We start from the raw sequence: 19,234 nt of genomic DNA on the forward strand, positions 1-19,234 counted from the left end.
CGGAAGTGATGTCGCTGGCACATGCGCAGTGACGACGAGGAGGCCGTCGGAAAGTAAGGGCCGGGCTGCGCGCGAGCTGCTTCCCGGAAGTGGCGCTGCGGCAGCATGCTCGAGGAGCTGGGGTTGATCGGGACCATAGGCGAAGATGACGACGTGCCGGGGCATCCTGAGTCTGACTCCGGGGACGAGGAGGAGGAGGTATGAGCCGCTCGGGGTTGGGGGCGCGGCGGCGTGCCGTCGGATATCCGTGACTGCCCCCCTTCCCCGTGATTCCTCGGGCCCCAGCCCCCAACTCCGCAGCATCCTGCTGCCAGCCCGGCGAGTGTCCCGCGAAGGTGACCCCAAGGTCTTCCTCAGCTTGTTCGCCGCTAGCTTTTCTTCCCCTCCGCGCCTGTGCCGGTAACATGCTGTGTCGTCTTGGCGAAGTCAGTACCGATTCACTGAACTGGTGTTGAATAGAGATCCGGGGGGCGAAGCCAGTCGTGGATCCTGATCAGGGGTTCGTTCCTTAAGCCAGTATTTACTGACGTGGAGGCCATCGGGTATGCAGGTGGAGGTGTCTGTAGGCTGCACCTACTGTTCAGCGTCTGGGACACAGCAGTGAGCAGGGTGGGCAAGGACAGCACTCCCCTGAAGCTTATCCTCGGTGGGAGCGTTACAGACATTCAGCAGTGTGGCAATTAAAAGGAACAGTATCATGAAAAATATGCTCACCCTACAAAAATCCAGCCTAGGTGTTTGCCCCACTGTGGCCTCATCTGCCTACAGACACCTCCACCCCGGCGTCCCATGGCCTCCACGAATCCAGCTTCACCAAAGCTGGACCCGGGTCTCTCTCACCTTCCCAGAGTGCTCCATCTGAAGCCAGAAACCTAAGCGGCATCCTTGGCAGCTTTTTCCTTCTCACTCTCCTCCAGTTTTGTGCAGGCTAGCTGGGGAATCTCTCTTTAACTTCTCCCCCTTTCCCCTAGCCCACCCTAGCCCAGGCCACTGCCACCCAGCATCCTAAGGTACCTGGGCTCCAGCCCTTTCTCTTGCCCTCACCCCAGTGTATTCTCTATCTGGCAACTAGAATGATCTTTTCCTTTCTCAAATGGAAAACTATCGTAAAAAAGGACTGGAGCAAAAATACGGCAAATGATGAAAAATCAAAATATGAAGTGCTGTACAGTTATCAATAGTTCAGCTAGTACCTGAGAAACGATATGTGATCATTACTAATAATAAACTTTAGGGTGAGAGTTCTTACCAGATTGTTTAACTTGAGTGAGGGGAAAAAAAGTCAGTGTAGCACTTTCTAGTCTCAGAAGGTCTCATTCAACTAGCCTTCCTTCCTTTCCTGTTTTTAGTTGTATGCGTTTTTGCCATTGTTTCCTAACGTAGTTGAATGGCCGAAAGAGAAAAGAGTCTGTATGATATTCTTTGAAACCTTTTGAAGATTTGCTTAAAGGCCTCCTGTGTGATAAGTTTTTGTACCTATTCCGTGTTTGTTCAGAATTCATGCTTTCTAGTGGTCTGTATAGGGTTGCCTATATATTCATGGGAATGAAGCTTGTTGATTGTGCTTTTCAGATTTTCTGCAGACGCTTATTTTTTTGTTTGCTTAATCGGTCACTTACTGAGAGATCCATATTTAAGTCTCCCACAACAATTGGAGGTTCCTGTTCTGTTTCTTTCTGACTTCAACACCATAGTCATCCTGTTTCTTCCTCTTCCCAGGGGCCCGTTGTGCTGGGCAGAAAGCAGAAAGCCTTGCAGAAGAACCGCAGTGCCGATTTCAACCCTGACTTCGTTTTCACTGAGAAGGAGGGGGCATATGATGGCAGCTGGGCCATGGCTGATGTCATGAGCCAGCTCAAGAAGAAGGTGAGAACAGACAGTGTGATAGGCAGTTCTAGGCCGTGGGCTGTTGAAGAGGTTGGACAGTAGGTTTCAGGATTTCACCTCACTGCTTTTTGCCATCTGCCTACATGCAGCAAATGCTGGAATTCTTGGAAATATATGGTGTAGTTTTGATGGAGTGGGGAAAAGCAGTCACAAATAACCCCAGTCTTGATGAAAACCAAAGTGTAAAATGTTACAACATAGATTTATTACAGACTAGTTACAAACACGTTAATTGGGATCCCTGGGTGGCGCAATGGTTTAGCGCCTGCCTTTGGCCCAGGGCGCGATCCTGGAGACCCGGGATCGAATCCCATATCGGGCTCCTGGTGCATGGAGCCTGCTTCTCCCTCTGCCTATGTCTCCGCCTCTCTCTCTCTTTCTCTGTGACTATCATAAATAAATAAAAATTAAAAAAAAAAAACAAAAAACAAAAAAAACAAACACGTTAATTGATCTCCAGATATATTTTTTTAAATATTTATTTGAGAGAGAGTGAAAAAGCACGAGGGTGGGGTGAGGGGAGGGGCAAAGAGAGAGGGAAAAGCAGGGCCAGGGCCTTGGGATCATGACCCAAGCCAAAGACAGACACTTAACCCACTGAGCCACCCAGGTGCCCCTACAGATGATATTTTGAAATAATAAAAATATCTTATTTCCTTCATTGGAAGATGTCCATGACAGCTTTTCCTGGAGGAGGGGACTTCAATATATATATTAAGGGAGACCTTTCCTGATATTATACACACTAAAATGTGGGAAAAAAAGTTTTAGAGGAAATCAGATAATACTGGTCTGATAGTTTTAGAATACCAAACATTACATATAAATTGTTTGACTTAAAAATAATGGGCATAGCTATGTTAAAATGGTCTTTTTTTTTTTTAGGTGTTCCTTCCTGTTTCAAAAACTAGAGAGGGGGGATCCCTGGGTGGCTCAGCGGTTTCGCGCCTGCCTTTGGCCCAGGGCGCGATCCTGGAGTCCCAGGATCAAGTCCCGCGTCGGGCTCCTGGCATGGAGCCTGCTTCTCCCTCTGCCTCTGTCTCTGCCTCTTTCTATGTCTATCATAAATAAATAAAAATAAATCTTACAAAAAAAAAAAGACAAACACTAGAGAGGAACCTTGGTTACGTTAGTTTGTAACAAAACAGTCTAGCATGTACCCTTGGTAGTAGTGTTTTTGATTTGCCCCATGGATACTGTTATTCTGTCACTTGCCAGGTGATCTCATGTGGCCTCACTGTTTAGAGTCCCTGGTTCCCACCCAGCATAGCAAAAGCTGCCACAAATGTCACTGTCGCCTACCTTATTTGCCAAGATCCCATGTTTTCCTTTGAATCTGGTGAGCGATCTAGGAGATGCATCAACATTATTTTCTATTCTATGGGCCTCAAAGAGAAATACTGCCTGCTTAGAGCTATTTACTCCAGACTCTGTGGGTGGTTCTGATGAAAATAAACCAGCATTGCCTCTTCACGGTCACCTGGACAGGATTTCTTTCTTTTTTTTTTAGGATTTTATTTATTAAAAAAAAAAAAAAAAAGATTTTATTTATTCATGAGAGACACAGAGATTGAGGCAGAGACACAGGCAGAGGGATATGCAGGCTCCCTGCAGGGAACCCATTGTGGGCCTCTATCCCAGGACCTTGGGATCATAATCTGAGCCGTAGGCAGATGTTTAACCACTGAGCCACCCAGACATCCCTGGACAGGATTTCTTTGTGATTTTTTTCCCCCCTTTCAGTATTTTTTCAGAGGATGCCAGAGGAATTTTCCTTTTTCAAGTTAATTATGAAGTGTTTGTTTTCCTGTGCCATGTTTTGATGAAAGTTCACTCCAGGTACACTGAATGAATGTTACATTTGTTCCCAGGTCCTGGCATATAGACCCCCTGTAACTAAAGACGTGGTCTTATAACACTTACAGTCCAGCAGGGTAGAAGATAAGTAATGACACAGTTAATTATAATTGTGGAAATACCGTGGCAGTTCAGGATGCTTTGAGCATATGTAAAGGAGGCCTGCCATTACTTTCTCTTTCTAAAGTTTTAGCGGTATCCAGCATTGCTACCTGAATCTGCTTTGATTTTAGAATTTAACCGATAGGCTCCATTTTGTCTGATTGATAAGGGGAAGTAGCATTCAGATATAAATGTGACATCTCTTGCTAATTATATTCTTCTAAATAGTAAACACTTTCTGAACTGAAATGTGGATGTTCCAGGTTCCAGGTAAAGATTTTTCACACCTGTTTGTTATGTTGTTTTATCGTTGTAGTGAATGATCTATTGTTTGGTTAATCTGTCCAAGGATAGACAAGCCTCTTCTATATTAACACTAGAGAACCAACCCTCACAGAAACCCTTGTCTCTTTCCCATATATGTTTCTTATTCATCTATTTTAATCTGCAGAGGGCAGCCACCACATTAGATGAGAAGATTGAGAAAGTTCGCAAGAAAAGGAAAACAGAGGTGAGAAAGCAAAGCAGGTACTGCCCTGCAGAAAGCCCCAAGCTTTGCCCTCCAAGTGGCCCCACCATTTTTCTTTCAGTCTGAATTGGAGTGCGGCGGTGCAGACAGGCTTCTCTGTATCTGTTGTTAATAATCACTGAGAGTCCACATAGCATTCTTCCCCAGCTGGAGAGCATAGTGTTGCTCTTCAGAGGTTCTGGATTTCTTGAAGTCTGTAGTTGCCTTGCTTTATTATATATTTTCTCCAGGATAAAGAAGCCAAGTCTGGGAAGTCCGAGGAGAAAGAAGCAAAGGAAGGCTCTGAACTGGAGGAGCAGGAAGACCATGAAGGGAAAGATGAGGAAGGTCCAGAAGATGAAGACTCAGAGACTGATTACTCGTCAGCTGATGAGAACATCCTCACCAAAGCAGGTGGGTGCTACAGAGGTGCTATCAGAAACAGAGGCAGGAGATTGGAAAGAGTCCTCCTTTCCTTTGTAGGATTTCCTATGTTCTGCTACATGGTCACATTTAAGATCTCCATATGGAACTCCTAGCTTCTCTTTCTCTTGGGCTTGTGTTAGGGTTGTTCTTCTTTGCAGGCAGACTGTACCCATATCGTCCTGCCCCATGTAGCTGCTGGCATCTCTAAGATTCAGACTTATTTGGGATGATAGGTCCCCCACATCCCACCTCAGATGGGCCCAGCCATGTAGCAGGTGCTCCATAAATATTTCTTGCAGAAATGAGGGCACATGCATGATGATATGTACAGTGGTTGAGAGCCTGGTTTCTGGAACTTTCCGAGCTTGCTGCACAGTGTCTTCACTGTCAAATGAGAATACTGACAGTAGCTCCCTCAAGCTGTTGTGTGGTTTTGGTGAGGTATCCACAGAAAGCACTTAGGACAGCGTCTCGCAGATTATAAATACTCCAGTAAGTACAAGCCCTGTTTTTCTCCACAGATACACTCAAAGTAAAGGAGCGGAAGAAGAAGAAGAAAGGACAGGTGAGCATGAGCATGGAAAGCAGCATGCGACGTGTTTTTGCAACCTGACAGGATTTTAAGGCCAGTTATTTTCCTGGGTCCTGTTTTGCTGAATTCGCATTCTGTCTTTGATTTCCTCGTGTAGGAAACAGGAGGATTTTTTGAAGATGCATCTCAGTATGATGAAAACCTCTCATTCCAGGACATGAACCTTTCCCGCCCTCTTCTGAAGGTAGTGGCTTCTTTTGGCAACCATGGGATTATTGCAGTCACCCCTTAACTAGGCTCCCTGCCCCAAACTGGGCTCTTTGCCTCCCTAAATTCTGTTGTCCACACAGCTGCCAGAGAACCCTCTTAAAAAGTTCTGATCTACTCTGGTGGTGTCTCCTAGCACTCATTCTGTTCTGGCCACATTGGCCTCCTCCCTGGCCCTTAAACAGGTGAGGCATTTTCTTCTTCAGGGCCTTCGCACTTATTGTCCCCTCTGCCTGGAATGTTTTTCCAGTAATATGGTTGGGGTGTTCCTCACCTCTTTCAGGGATCTACTCAGTATCCTCTGTTCAGTGAGACTTTCGCTGACCCTACTGTAAACTGTACTCATCTCTGGCACCCTTGACTGCTGTGGTTTTCTCCATACAGCACATGATGGTTTTTGGTCTTTTTTCTTCCCAGATTGTAAGATTGTCAAGAGCAGGGTTTTTATTTTTTTGGTTCACTGCTGTATCTCAATGCCTAGAACAGGTCTACCACATAGTTTGGAAACCTGATGTGTTTGTTTCATGCTGAGACAACTCCTCCCCTTCCTGTCTAACCCTGTCTTTTTTCTCTTCAGGCCATTACAGCCATGGGCTTCAAACAGCCCACCCCAATCCAGAAGGCATGCATACCTGTGGGTCTGTTGGGGAAGGATATCTGTGCCTGTGCAGCCACTGGGACAGGTAAAAAGGATAGTGACTTGGGAGAAGGGGAGAGGAGGAGGCAGGAGGAGGGTGTTGATTTACCCAAGGCCCACTTTGTTAAATATGCAAGTATAAATTATAATGCAATAACATTATATATTCTGTTAATTTATTTTTTAAAAATATTTTTATTTATTCATGAGAGACACAGAGAGAGAGAGAGAGGCAGAGACACAGGCAGAGAGAGAAGCACAGACACAGGCAGAGAGAGAAGCAGGCTCCATGCAGGGAGCCCAAAGTGGGACTCGATCCCAGGACTCCAGTATCATGCCCTGGGCCGAAGGCAGGCACCCAACTGCTGAGCCACCCAGGCGTCCCTATTAATTTCTTTTTTAAAAAACCTCAACATAGGGACGCCTGGGTGGCTCAATGGTTGAGCATCTGCCTTTGGCTCAGGACATGATCCTGGAGACCTGGGATTGAGTCCCACATCAGGCTGCCTGCATGGAGCCTGCTTCTCCCTCTGCCTGTATCTTTGCCTCTGTCTCTGTATCTCTCGTGAATAAATAAATACAAAATCTTAAAAAAAAATCTCAACATATATTTTCATATTTATTTTTATTTTTATTTTTTTTAAATTTTTATTTATTCATGATAGGCACACAGTGAGAGAGAGAGAGGCAGAGACACAGGCAGAGGGAGAAGCAGGCTCCATGCACCGGGAGCCTGACGTGGGATTCGATCCCGGATCTCCAGGATCGCGCCCTGGGCCAAAGGCAGGCACCAAACCGCTGCGCCATCCAGGGATCCCTATTTTCATATTTCTTTAAATGCTCTTCGCTTTTTAAAAATGGTTGTATAGTATTTTATTATGTAACTATTTCTATTCTATAATTAATTGTACTAATATACAATGTTGTGAATATTCCTTTCATAAAATCTTTACTCCTATGACTGGGGTTTATGTATAAATAAAGATGAACTTCATGAGACCCCCCTGAAATCTGTGACCTGAAACTATCTGAATTGGATGTCTCTATGACCATGTCCTCTTCCTGCCATAATAGGAGTAAAGTGTCTTTTTTTTTTTTTTTTTTTTTTTAATTTAAGGAGGGGGCAGAGAGGGAGCAGGAAAGAAAGAATCCTTATCAGACTCCCTGATGAGAGTAGACAGCCTAATGTGGGGCTTGATTCCATGACTTTGAGATCATGACCTGATCCAAAATCAAGTCAGACACCCAACCAACCAACCATCACCCAGGTGCCACAGTAGGAATAGATTTTGTGAAACAGATGTTCATCATGGTGTTGTATATGAGTACAGTTAATTATGGAGTAGAAAGTCACATGATAGAATATTATAAACTATTAAAAATTAAAGAATATTTAAAGAAGCAGGAATTTTTTTTTTTAAGTAATCTCTACACCCAATGCTTAACTCAAACCTAAGCTCAAACTCACAACCCTAAGATCAAGAACTGCATGCTCTGTCAACTAAGCCAGCCATGTGCCTCTGTTATGGTTTTTCTGAAGGGAGATTACTGAACAGAATATATAGTGTTACTTGTATTACATCTTTCATTTGTATATTTCTATCTATTAAGAAAAATATTGGTAATACAGATACCATTATGTTCGTGTTTATTTCTGGTTGGCTGCATTGTGGATGATTTTTATTATTTTCATATTTCTTTGTACTTCTCAGAGTTTTTACATTGACCCTGTGGTTTTAAAAGCATAAGAAAAGCTTTAATGGAAAAAAAAACATTGCTTCATTTCCCCCTGAGCAGATATGTATGTTTTTTGGCTTCAAGTGAAAACTCAAACCTTGAAGGGACTGAAGCCCCTGTCACTGTTTCCTACTGCCTTTCCCTCCAGGTAAAACTGCTGCTTTTGCCCTGCCTGTCCTGGAGCGTCTGATCTACAAACCCCGCCAGTCTCCTGTCACCCGTGTGCTCGTGCTGGTTCCCACCCGAGAACTGGGCATCCAGGTGCACTCTGTCACCAAGCAGCTGGCTCAGTTCTGCAACATCACCACCTGCCTGGCCGTGGGTGAGTGTCTGGCAGCCCCTGGGAGACTGAAGTGGTGGAGGGTGGGTGTGCTCCACCATCTGAGGATAACAGTGCCAGGAAAGCCTTCCTGTGATTAAACTTACTGAAAAATCAGATGAGGTGTTTTCAGAGTAGAGAGTTGGGGGAGAGGAGAGGTTTAACAGTGATTTAACCAGCCGTAAAAAAAATGAAACTTCAAAATTCAGAGCAAAAATATTTTCTTGGTACTGAACAAATTTAGAATGTCGCTTGTGTTGTGTATAAATAAAGAATCAGGTATCATCCGGGGCAGAATTTTTCTAATGATGTTCCACGATACTATTCTTTAACCTTCATGGAACCTCCCCATGCAGTGGGAAGGCAAAGGTGATGGAGAAGTGATTTGCTTTCATAGCTGCTTCTGTTGGTCCTGTGTGTCTGAATCCTTCTGTTCTGAAGTGCCTTCGTGTAATCTTTTTTTACACTTAGAACAGTTGTGATGAAATAATCTGTCTATCCCAATATCGTGTAAAATCTTCCTAAGCAGGGCCTCTGTGAGTCTTGTTCTCTGCTGTTTCCCCTGCATCTGGCATGGGATGTGGCAGGTGGCAGGGCCCAGTCCGTGCTGTTGAACAGCTGACTGAATCAGCCACCTGGCGGGGCTTTTCTCTGCAGGAGGCCTGGATGTGAAGTCTCAGGAAGCAGCTCTTAGAGCAGCGCCTGACATCCTCATTGCCACCCCAGGCCGGCTCATCGATCATCTCCACAACTGTCCTTCCTTCCACCTGAGCAGTATTGAGGTGCTCATCCTGGATGAGGCTGACAGGTATACCTGAAGTGGCAGGGCCCCCAGTGCTCTGGGGTCCTGTGGGCCACACCGTAGAAGAGAACCTGCCACTGCATTATTCTACATCAATCTTGCCATAGCCATTTGTATGATGCCAGTTCAGCAGCTCACACTTGGACCTCTGTTTATCATTGGTCTGGATTATCCTGCTTTTTTTCTGTCTCTGTAATGTGATGGTTAAGAGGGAGGGTAGATCCAATTCTGGCTCTGCCACCTCCTGAGATTTGGAAATATTATTTAGATTCTTTTTTTTTTTTTAAGATTAAAAAATTTTTTAAGTAATCCCTACCCTCACTGTCTATAACACTTCCTCCTTTCCTTTCTCTGAGGTACTATGCCTCTCCAACCTCCTTCATTGTCACTTGAATGCTTCTGTGGTGTTTGTGTCCCTCCTCTCCCCTGGAACATATTTGTGAAGGGCTAGCTTTGTTGCTTGCTGCTCTGTGCCCAGGGTTGTGTCTAGTGTCTAGCACATGCTCAGTAAGTGTGGAATTAACTGATTCCCCCAGAGCAAATGAACCATTCTTGAGTCCTGACGGAGGTAAAGGAGATATTTTGAGCAAAGGGAACATGGTCTGATTTAGGTTTTAAGGGGAAAGGAATTATATTCTTTAAAAAATGTTAATATCACAGACGACCAAGAAAGGTTGTGGACGTTTCCTATTAAGGAGATCAAGGAACAGGGATCCCTGGGTGGCGCAGCGGTTTGGCGCCTGCCTTTGGCCCAGGGCGCGATCCTGGAGACCCGGGATCGAATCCCACGTCGGGCTCCCGGTGCATGGGGCCTGCTTCTCCCTCTGCCTGTGTCTCTGCCTCTCTCTCTCTCTCTGACTATCATAAATAAATTTAAAAAAAAATTAAAAAAAAAAGGAGATCAAGGAACATGATAACGAAATGCAGGTTGGTCAGCTGAACAAATTGCAGTCAAAGTAAACCTACTGAGTAATATTACCTACAAGGAGAAAAAGATTCCTTTATAGTGAAGAGAATTGGTAGATACCACCTTACCATGTGCTCAAACTCAGTTCAGTGGAACTGGGCCAAACGGATGGTCTCCATCTCCTGATACAACTGCACCTCTGCACGTTCTTATGAATCCTTTCCCTGGAAAATAAGCAGACAGGATGTGGAAAAGATTGAGGAGACTTCTCTAGCTCAAGGGGGACTAAAGCATAGGAATTTTGGTTTCCTGGATTAAAACAAAATTTAGCTATAAGATGACATTTTGGGGATAGTTAGGGATATTTGAATTTGGACTTGTACTTCAAGTATTACTCAGACACTTAAATGTTTTGAGTGTGATGATGTGGTTATGTAGAAGGTGTGCTGAGGGCAGCCCAGGTGGCTCAGCGGTTTAGCACCGCCTTCAGCCCAGGGCATGATCCTGGAGATCCCCGGATCGAATTGCACTTTGGGCTCCCTGCATGGAGCCTGATTCTCCCTCTGCCTGTGTCTCTGCCTCTCTCTCTCTCTCTCTGTGGTCTTTCATGAATAAATAAATAAAATCTTAAAAAAAAAAAAAAGTTTACAAGGTGTGCTGAAATAGGGGTAAGGTGTTGTGATGTTTGCAACTTATTTGTATATAGTTTAGCAAAAGAAAAAAAAAAAAAGATACAGGAAATGTGGCCAAATGCTAGTTTCTGATGAATCTTGGTGGAAGGGTAAACTACAATATTAACACATAAATAAATAAATGAGCCTGAGACATAACCAGTTACAACATCAGAACTTCGGCTTGTCTCATGTTTTCTGCCTATGATTGTGACAGATGCAAGCTCAGTCCATTTCTCTTGATTCCCTCTCCCTGCTCGTCAGGATGCTGGATGAGTACTTTGAAGAACAGATGAAGGAGATCATCCGGATATGTTCCCACCACCGCCAGACCATGCTCTTCTCAGCCACCATGACAGATGAGGTGGGCCACAGGAATTCTGCTTGGTGGGGTGAATGAATGGAGGGATGCAGAGGACCCAGGCTGGGCTGCAGGGGGTGATCTAGGGCAAGTATGGCTTGCCTCCACCCCCACTCCGTACCGTCTCCTGGCAGGCCAGTGAGCAGCATCCTGTGTTTGTGCTGGGCAGGTAAAAGATCTGGCTTCTGTTTCCTTGAAGAATCCTGTCCGAATATTTGTGAATAGCAACACAGATGTGGCCCCGTTCCTGCGGCAGGAGTTTGTCCGGATCCGGCCGAATCGGGAAGGGGACCGGGAAGCCATTGTGGCAGGTGAAAGCCCAGGGAGGGACTGGGCAGGGGCCTGCTGGACTCCCTTGGCCTCATGGATGGCCCACTCAAGTGGCTGGGTGTTGCCTGGTACCTCTTCTGTCAGGCTCCCCTGACGTGTTGCGTGGTACTGCCGTTAATGTACTCTGCCACTTTGGCCATTTCTTCTGTCTGCTTATCTCCCTACCATTGTCCAGTCCTCCTTAGGTCCTGCTGAATGCCCAGCCACTTCCCCCTCTTGCATTTGGTTCAAGCTGCTGCCTTTCCTGCCTGAATACTGCAGTGGCCTTGTACTTGGCTCTTCTCCCACTCTTGTCCTTGGTAACCAGTTGTTCACACTACAGATCATTGAAAACGATCATTTACAAGTGAACATTCACTCATGTTACCTTTCCATTTACTGTCGAGTGTCTCCCATTGTTCTCAGACCACAGTCCACACTCCCCAGTGAGTCCTGTACAGCCCTCTGGGACCTGGCCCCTGCCTGCCTGGAGTCTTCAGCTTTGGTGCCCTGCCATACTCTCCTGTTTATATTGTCTCAGACCTACCAAGCTTGTCCTGCCTCGGGGCCTTCACATTTGCTCCTTCCTCTGCCTGAAATCTTCCCCCAAATCTTGTGAGTGAGCCTGCTCTGTCATTCAGCCTAACATGTCTTTAGAGAGGCCATCTCTAAAGCTGCCTCCCCATCTTCCCTTCACTGTCTCACAGCATTTATCACCCTTGGGAATTGGGAATTGGCTTGTCTTCTCTGCCCTGGAATGTGAGCCTTAAAAGGCAGGGACCTTGCCTATCTCCCCCAGTGCCAGGCATAGCAGCCACTTCACAGGTGGGGAGGGAATATGTACTGGAGGTGACTTCCAGCTCACTCTTCTCTCCCCTCTAGCTCTTCTGACAAGAACCTTCACTGACCATGTGATGCTGTTCACCCAGACCAAGAAGCAGGCCCACCGCATGCACATCCTTCTGGGGCTCATGGGGCTGCAGGTTGGCGAGCTCCATGGCAACCTGTCCCAGACGCAGCGGCTAGAGGCCCTCCGGTAAACTTCAGGGGGCTGAGGCTCCCACCCATCCTTCAGAGAGGGCTCCCCTCATTGGGAGGGAAGATACCACTCAGAGGTTATGTTAGAGCAATTGCAGGGGATGCAGATGGTGGTTCCCCACTTTAAAGATTTTAGTCCCAGCTGCTATAAGTTTATGTCTTAGGTACCTTCAGAATTCCTCGTAGTCTTGCAGAAGATGACACTCATGCCCCAGGGCTCGAGTATTGGAGCCACTGAGTGGGGCCGTAGCAAGAAATTCTGACTTGGGAAGACACAGCACATGTTCTGTTCTCTGTAGCTTTTCCAGAGCAAGGGACATACCTAGGGTGATGGAACGAGATTAGAAATCAAAGCCAGCTACTATTTCCTGAGCATTTACTTGGCAGAGTCCTGTGTTTTCCATGTTTTCTTGTTTAATTCTCATGGAATAGAGTCCTGCTGGTAGACCAGGAGGGACCTTTTAGAATTCTCCATCTATCTGCATTCATCATAGGCAGCTGAAAGATTTTTGTTTTTTGTTTTTTTAAGGAAAGGCTGCTTTGAATGCTGAGACATTTGCATAGACTACTCCCTTCCATCTAGCTCTGTGGTTCCTGAACTTTCATATTTGTAGGAGTTGAGGCTGAAGTAGTATAAACCAAACTATGTTTGTCCTACAAACATTACAGGATGTTTAAGGTGTTGTGTAGCTATTAGATGGTCTGATGTTTAGGATCTCATTTAGATTATCACTATGACAATCTGTATGCTCCTGCTTGACTCCACAAGGATTTGTGTTTTCTCTGCTGGCTCAGGCTCCTACGGAGCATTTTTGGGGTTGAGTACCCAGGTGAACATCTGTTTGTGGCTATTTCCAGGCGCTTTAAGGACGAACAGATTGACATCCTTGTGGCCACAGATGTGGCAGCCCGTGGACTTGACATTGAAGGGGTCAAAACGGTGAGCAGCCCATCTTCCTTGAACTTTTGGTGGGAGTCTTTTTGCCTTCTTGTGTCCATGTCCCTGCAACTCCCAGGTCTGACTTTGACCTTCTAGGTAATTAACTTCACGATGCCCAACACCATCAAGCATTATGTCCACCGGGTGGGGCGAACAGCTCGGGCTGGTAGGGCTGGGCGCTCGGTGTCTCTGGTGGGAGAAGAGGAGCGGAAGATGCTGAAGGAGATCGTAAAAGCCGCCAAAGCCCCTGTTAAGGCCCGGATACTTCCCCAGGGTGAGCAGGCACATTGCAGCAGCTCTGAGTGGTTGGGGTGGGACAGAGCCAGGAGCAGAGGGTGATAGGTTGGAGTAGTCAGGAGCTGGATTTGAACTCCAGTCTTGCCACTTCCTTGCTTAGTGTCCCTGGGTCGGTCTCACCATGCCCCTATGGTCTTCAGTCTCTCTCTGTGTGAGAGGGAACGGTGACAGACTTGTGTCTCAAGTGCTTCACTCACAGATTATTTTCCAACCTTTGGGAAGAGAAGGCTTCTTCTGAGGCAAAATCCCTATTAATCACCACCCCCTTCCTTTCAGTAGAGGGCAGAAGTCAGCGTTTACTTGTTTTAGATATCTTTCATTCATTTTCCTCTCATCTGTAGGGGTCCTTTAAAGCACATCTTTTTTAAAAATTGTTTTTTATAATTATAAAAATAATATATATCCAGTATTAGTGATTAGTAAATGAAAGCCAAAATATAATTGCATGTGGGAGAGCTCACCACTGTTAGCATTTATGCACATATATCCTTTGAGATCTTTATTCTGTTCATAAATATCTTTTTTCTTTTTTTTTTTTTCATTTTTACTTAATTCATTCCATCAGCTGACTACCAAGTGCCCAGTACTGTTTATTCTATCCTAGGTATTAGGGATATAGCAGGAAGCAAAACAACTGAGACTCTGGTGGAAAAAAGACAATAAAGGTAGTAGATGTGATCCAGAATGACAGGAGGAGAGACGCTGCTTTCAAAAGCTGTATAGGAAAGGCCTCTGAACAGATGGCACTTGAGCTGAGTCCTGGATAAGAATGAGGCAGCCGTGAGTGGTCTGCAGACAGAGTGTGCCAAGCAGAGAAAACCAGGGCAAGGCCTCTGAGTCAGGAGCAGACGTGGTGTGTGAGTCAAAGTGAAGGAAGAGCCAGGGAGGGCTCAGGGCATGGTGAGCAAGGCAGAGATAGAGGCTCAGAAAGGTAGGCAGGGGCCACACTTAGGAGTTTAGAATTTATTCCAAGAGCAGCAGGCTCTTTGGGTGGGATAGGGTGGGAGGTGTTGTGAAGCAGATAAGTCATCCACAAAAAACCCCAAATTTTCTGTTGTCACTAAATATACATCTATATTATTCTTATCAGTCACACAAAGTTTATCCTAATTTAAAAAAATTGTTCTCTTCCCTTGAGATGTCATCCTTAAATTCCGGGACAAGATTGAGAAGATGGAGAAGGATGTGTATGCAGTTCTGCAGCTAGAGGCCGAGGAAAAAGAGCTGCAGCAGTCAGAAGCCCAGGTGGGGCTGCACGGAGGGCTAGGGCCCACCGGGCTGGTCTGGAAGCAGGCCGCACAGTGCCTGCCAGTTCTGCCCTGCCAAAGTGTGGTGTCCACACCAGGCATGTCCTCAGAGCCCCAGACCTTTGTAGGCAGTGCCTTCCTGCAGCTGTCAGGTTACATATTATCAGATGGAGCTGATCTTTTGCTGTCTCCACAGATCAACACAGCAAAACGGCTCCTTGAGAGAGAGAAGGGGAAGGAGGCCTCAAACCATGAGCCTGAGAGAAGCTGGTTCCAGACCAAGGAAGAGAGGAAGAAGGAAAAAAGTATGTTGGAGAGGTCCCTCAAAAAACTGAACACACAATTCTCATAGAACCCAGTAAGGGCACGCTAGGTCTGTTCCCAGAAAAAAACAGAATAGGGACTCAGATGCGCACTTGTATGCCAGTGACCACTGAAGCATTATTCATAGTAGCCAAGGGATGGAAGTGACCCCTGTCAGTAGATGAATGGATCAACAAAATGTGGCATGCACATATTATAGAATATGGTTTAGCCATGATGAAGTTGATACGTGCTGCAAGCCTGAACCAAAATGAAGTGATCCAGACACAAGCAGACAAGTATTTATGATTCTATTTATTTATTTATTTATTTTTTTTTTTTTATGATAGTCACAGAGAGAGAGAGAGGCAGAGACACAGGCAGAGGGAGAAGCAGGCTCCATGCACCGGGAGCCCGATGTGGGACTCGATCCTGGGTCTCCAGGATCGCGCCCTGGGCCAAAGGCAGGTGCCAAACTCCTGGGCCACCCAGGGATCCCTATGATTCTATTTAAATGAGGCAAATCTATTGATGCAGAAATTAGAATAGAGATTACCAGGGGTTGTGGGGAGAGAGTTAGGAATGGTTACAGAGCTGCTGTTTGGGGATGATGAAGTTGTTACAGAAACTGGTCACGGTGATGGTTGTGCAATATTGTGCATGTAATTAATGCTCTTGAATTGTGTACTTAAGAATGGGTATGGGGCTCCTGGGTGGTGTGGTCAGGTAAATGCCCAAATCTCGTTTTAGGCTCAGGACATGATCTCAAGGGCAGCCCCAGTGGCGTAGCGGTTTAGCGCCGCCCTGCAGCCCTTGGCCTGATCCTGGAGACCTGGGATCGAGTCCCACATCAGGCTCCTGCATGAGCCTGCTTCTCCCTCCTCCTGTGTCTCTGCCTCTCTCTCTCTCTCTCTCTCTCTCTATCATAAATAAATAAATAAATAAAATCTTAAAAAAAAAAAAAAAGACATGATCTCAAGGTCATGGGATTGAGCCCAGCATCAGGTTCCACACTTAGCATTGAGCATGCTTTAGACTGTCCCTGCCTCTGCCCCACCCCTGTGTGTGCCCACATTTCCTCTCTCAAATAAATAAATATAAAAAAGAATTGATAAAATGGCAAATTTTATGTTCTATTTTGCCACAATTTAAAAAGAAGTAGGTCAGGAAAATATATGTGTATTCTTTGCCTTCCCCACCTCCCTCTTATCACACAAATTCACATTTTTCTACACTTTTTTTCCCAGTTAATTTTGTAGTTTAGATTTTATACAGGCACATACAGTAGCTGCCTTTTTTTTTTTTAAATGGCTGCATGGTTTTCCATCATGTGGATAGATTATAATATATTTAATTAATTCCCTGTTGAGGGACATTGAAATTGTTTGTAATCTTTTGCTATTTTATTTTATTTTATTTTTTATTTATTTATGATAGAGAGAGAAAGAGAGAGAGAGGGGCAGAGGGAGAAGCAGGCTCCATGCACCGGGAGCCCGACGTGGGATTCGATCCCGGGTCTCCAGGATCGCGCCCTGGGCCAAAGGCAGGCGCTAAACCGCTGCGCTACTCAGGGATCCCTCTTTTGCTATTTTAAACATGTAGTGAGTAACTGTACAAATGTCCTTTCACAATTAAGCAAATGTATTTGATTTGCAGGAAAATCCTTGAAAGTGAAATTATAGGTCAGAGGATATGTGGATTTATTATTTTGTTAGGGAGTGCAAAATTACCCTCCAATAAGGTTGTACCAGCCATTTAAGAAATACTGCCTGTGGGCAGCCCCGATGGTCCAGCAGTTTGGTGCCGCCTTCAGCCCAGGGTGTGATCCTGGAGTCCCGGGATCAAGTCCCACGTGAGGCTCTCTGCATGGAGCCTGCTTCTTCCTCTGCCTGTGTCTGCCTCTCCCTCTCTCTGTCATGATTAAAAAACTAAAATCTTAAAAAAAAAAAAAAAAAATACTGCCTGTATCTGATGGAACAAAAAGGGTGCATACGTGAAATTTCTGTATTAAACATAGTTATAACTCTATGGCAGGAAGGTCTGGGAGTGTAAGTGAACCAAATCATCTTTCACAGCAGGAGGTAGATAACAAATATTTCAAATGGATTAATCAAGAAATAGTGAAATTGAGAAATAGAAATGTCAGTAAGATGGAGGTAACCACCAGCAGAGGATGTGATTTGTTGCTTCTCATTTGTGGAGATCTCATGTACTAATTTCAAATATGGTCTACTTCATTTAAAAAAAAGGTATAAAATGGTACCTGAAATCTTTTACTCTCTCCTCATCCTAGTTGCCAAAGCTCTGCAGGAGTTTGACTTGGCCTTAAGAGGAAAGAAGAAGAGAAAGAAGTTTATGAAGGATGCCAAGAAAAAGGGGGAGATGACAGTGAGTGGCTTTCCCTCTGGAGCTGGGTACCTGTCCAGTGGCTTGGGTCAGGTCTTCTTGGTCTGTTGAATACTCACATCATCCTTTTTTCCAGGCAGAGGAAAGGTCCCAGTTTGAAATCCTCAAGGCACAGATGTTTGCTGAGCGGCTGGCCAAGAGGAATCGCAGAGCCAAGAGGGCCCGAGCAATGCCTGAGGAGGAGCCAGCAAGAGGCCCCGGTAGGCAGATGGGGAGCCAATGGGAGCTGGTAGGAAGGTTCTCCCTGAAACTTCTTGTTTGCTTGTGGTTAGAGAGAAAACTCAATAGTAAGAGCCCATATTGAGTAATGAGTGTGTACCAGTACAGACAGCTGTTTTGGGGTTCTCAAGTGGTGAAGTGACCCCACGGTTAGTGGGGAAAGCTAGGATCTGGAACCTAGGCCTTTCTGACTGTGGAGCCTAGTCTTACAAACTGCTCTTTGGAAGAGTGGGTCAGGGTAGAAAGAAGTCAAGTTGGTCTTCAGCCCGTTTCACGTTTCAGTTGTTTTCGCTTTGGGACTCTGCAGTCATCCTTTGGAGTGGTTCATCACACCTGCCACTTCTGAATTCATCCCTTTTCTGCTAGGATCCAATGTCTTGTTTCCATGTCAGTAAATTATCAGGCCAGAGCATCCACTGAACCCGAAACCATTACCCTGAGCTTACAGATAGGATTTAGGAGCTTGGCCCAAAGAGGACCTATCTAACTCTTTCTTTTTGTGCACAGCCAAGAAACAAAAGCAGGTGAATAAATCTGTATTTGATGAAGAACTTACCAACACAAGCAGGAAGGCCCTGAAACAGTATCGAGCTGGGTAGGATTTTAAGTCATCATGGGGCTCTTTGTATTTTGATCAAAGCTGTATACCTTCTTCCTCCTTCTGCACTTTCAATTCTCATATACTTGTAGCTTTATAATTTTAAGGGTTCCTGTCTGACCCCTTACCCCCAGCTAAGCCCATCTCTGGATCCCAGGGTGAGAATACGAGGAGAGTGTTCAGGCCCTCCTGCCTTGGAGGTGAAATGGTACATTTTGATTCAGAAATAGACCTTTCCCTCAGGAAAGCTAGAATGGCAAAAGATCCTGAGTTACTCTTGAATGTGTTACACCTCCTACTGCCCGCAACATCTGGGCTGGGGTTAGGGTGGGGCTAGACAATGCTTCTAGTCTTTTTTTAGGGCTGGGCCCTGACTTCCACAATCTCCTATTATCAGGTGGAAACACCAGACTTAGAACTTATGGCCCTGAAGAGGGTACCTCAGTGATGCTCCTGCTTCATATGGGAGCTGGGTGGGGGTGGCAGGGGGACATTGTCCATCTAGCTGTCATTTCAGTGTCTCATCTTTTCACCTGCAGCCCCTCTTTTGAAGAAAGGAAACAGTTGGGCCTGCCCCACCAGAGACGAGGAGGAAACTTTAAGTCTAAATCCAGGTAATGTTTGCCATTTTGCAGGACCTAAGATTGTGCCTGTTTGGGATTGGATCTTTCATGGGAAAGTTCCTCCTTCCTCTTCCTGGCTTCAGGAGTTGGTCTTTACTCTGTGTATTCTCTTCATAGGTACAAGAGAAAGAAGTAGCTGTGGTGGCCTGAAGTTTGTGGGGCAGCCCTTAGATCCCTTCCTTGTGGGAAGTCATCCTGGCTTGGTCTCTTCCATTTGTAAAAAAAAAAAAAAAAAAAAAAA

At 45.5% G+C, this 19,234-nt stretch overlaps 1 protein-coding gene across 2 annotated transcripts; it reads left to right on the top strand.

The window, feature by feature from the left end:
• The first annotated feature begins 24 nt into the window (after nt 1-24).
• Nucleotides 25-19,213, top strand: DDX27 (DEAD-box helicase 27). Of its 2 annotated transcripts, XM_038572567.1 has the most exons (22): nt 25-198; nt 1,720-1,866; nt 4,298-4,357; nt 4,606-4,768; nt 5,302-5,345; nt 5,470-5,556; nt 6,157-6,262; nt 8,102-8,275; nt 8,930-9,080; nt 10,917-11,016; nt 11,183-11,324; nt 11,749-11,937; nt 12,205-12,358; nt 13,219-13,300; nt 13,397-13,574; nt 14,736-14,842; nt 15,041-15,149; nt 17,441-17,535; nt 17,630-17,753; nt 18,280-18,367; nt 18,910-18,984; nt 19,111-19,213. In XM_038572567.1, exons 1-22 carry the CDS (start codon nt 106-108, stop codon nt 19,127-19,129), a joined length of 2,487 nt encoding a protein of 828 aa, XP_038428495.1. In that variant the 5' UTR covers nt 25-105; the 3' UTR covers nt 19,130-19,213. The 2 variants fall into 2 exon arrangements, with proteins under 2 accessions (XP_038428495.1, XP_038428496.1); XM_038572568.1 differs by lacking the exon at nt 11,749-11,937 and having other exon boundaries at nt 27-198.
• Nucleotides 19,214-19,234: the final 21 nt, after the last annotated feature.

The sequence above is a fragment of the Canis lupus genome, chromosome 24 (assembly GCF_011100685.1).
Source record: "Canis lupus familiaris isolate Mischka breed German Shepherd chromosome 24, alternate assembly UU_Cfam_GSD_1.0, whole genome shotgun sequence".
Classification (NCBI taxonomy): domain Eukaryota; kingdom Metazoa; phylum Chordata; class Mammalia; order Carnivora; family Canidae; genus Canis; species Canis lupus.

Bases quoted from the DNA above. Each gene is read 5' to 3' on its own strand.
- DDX27 (XM_038572567.1), top strand. From the start codon at position 106: ATGCTCGAGGAGCTGGGGTTGATCGGGACCATAGGCGAAGATGACGAC. The intron at 199-1,719 runs GTATGAGCCGCT...TCCTCTTCCCAG, and splicing joins CCGGGGACGAGGAGGAGGAG to GGGCCCGTTGTGCTGGGCAG. The intron at 15,150-17,440 runs GTATGTTGGAGA...TCCTCATCCTAG, and splicing joins AGAGAGGAAGAAGGAAAAAA to TTGCCAAAGCTCTGCAGGAG.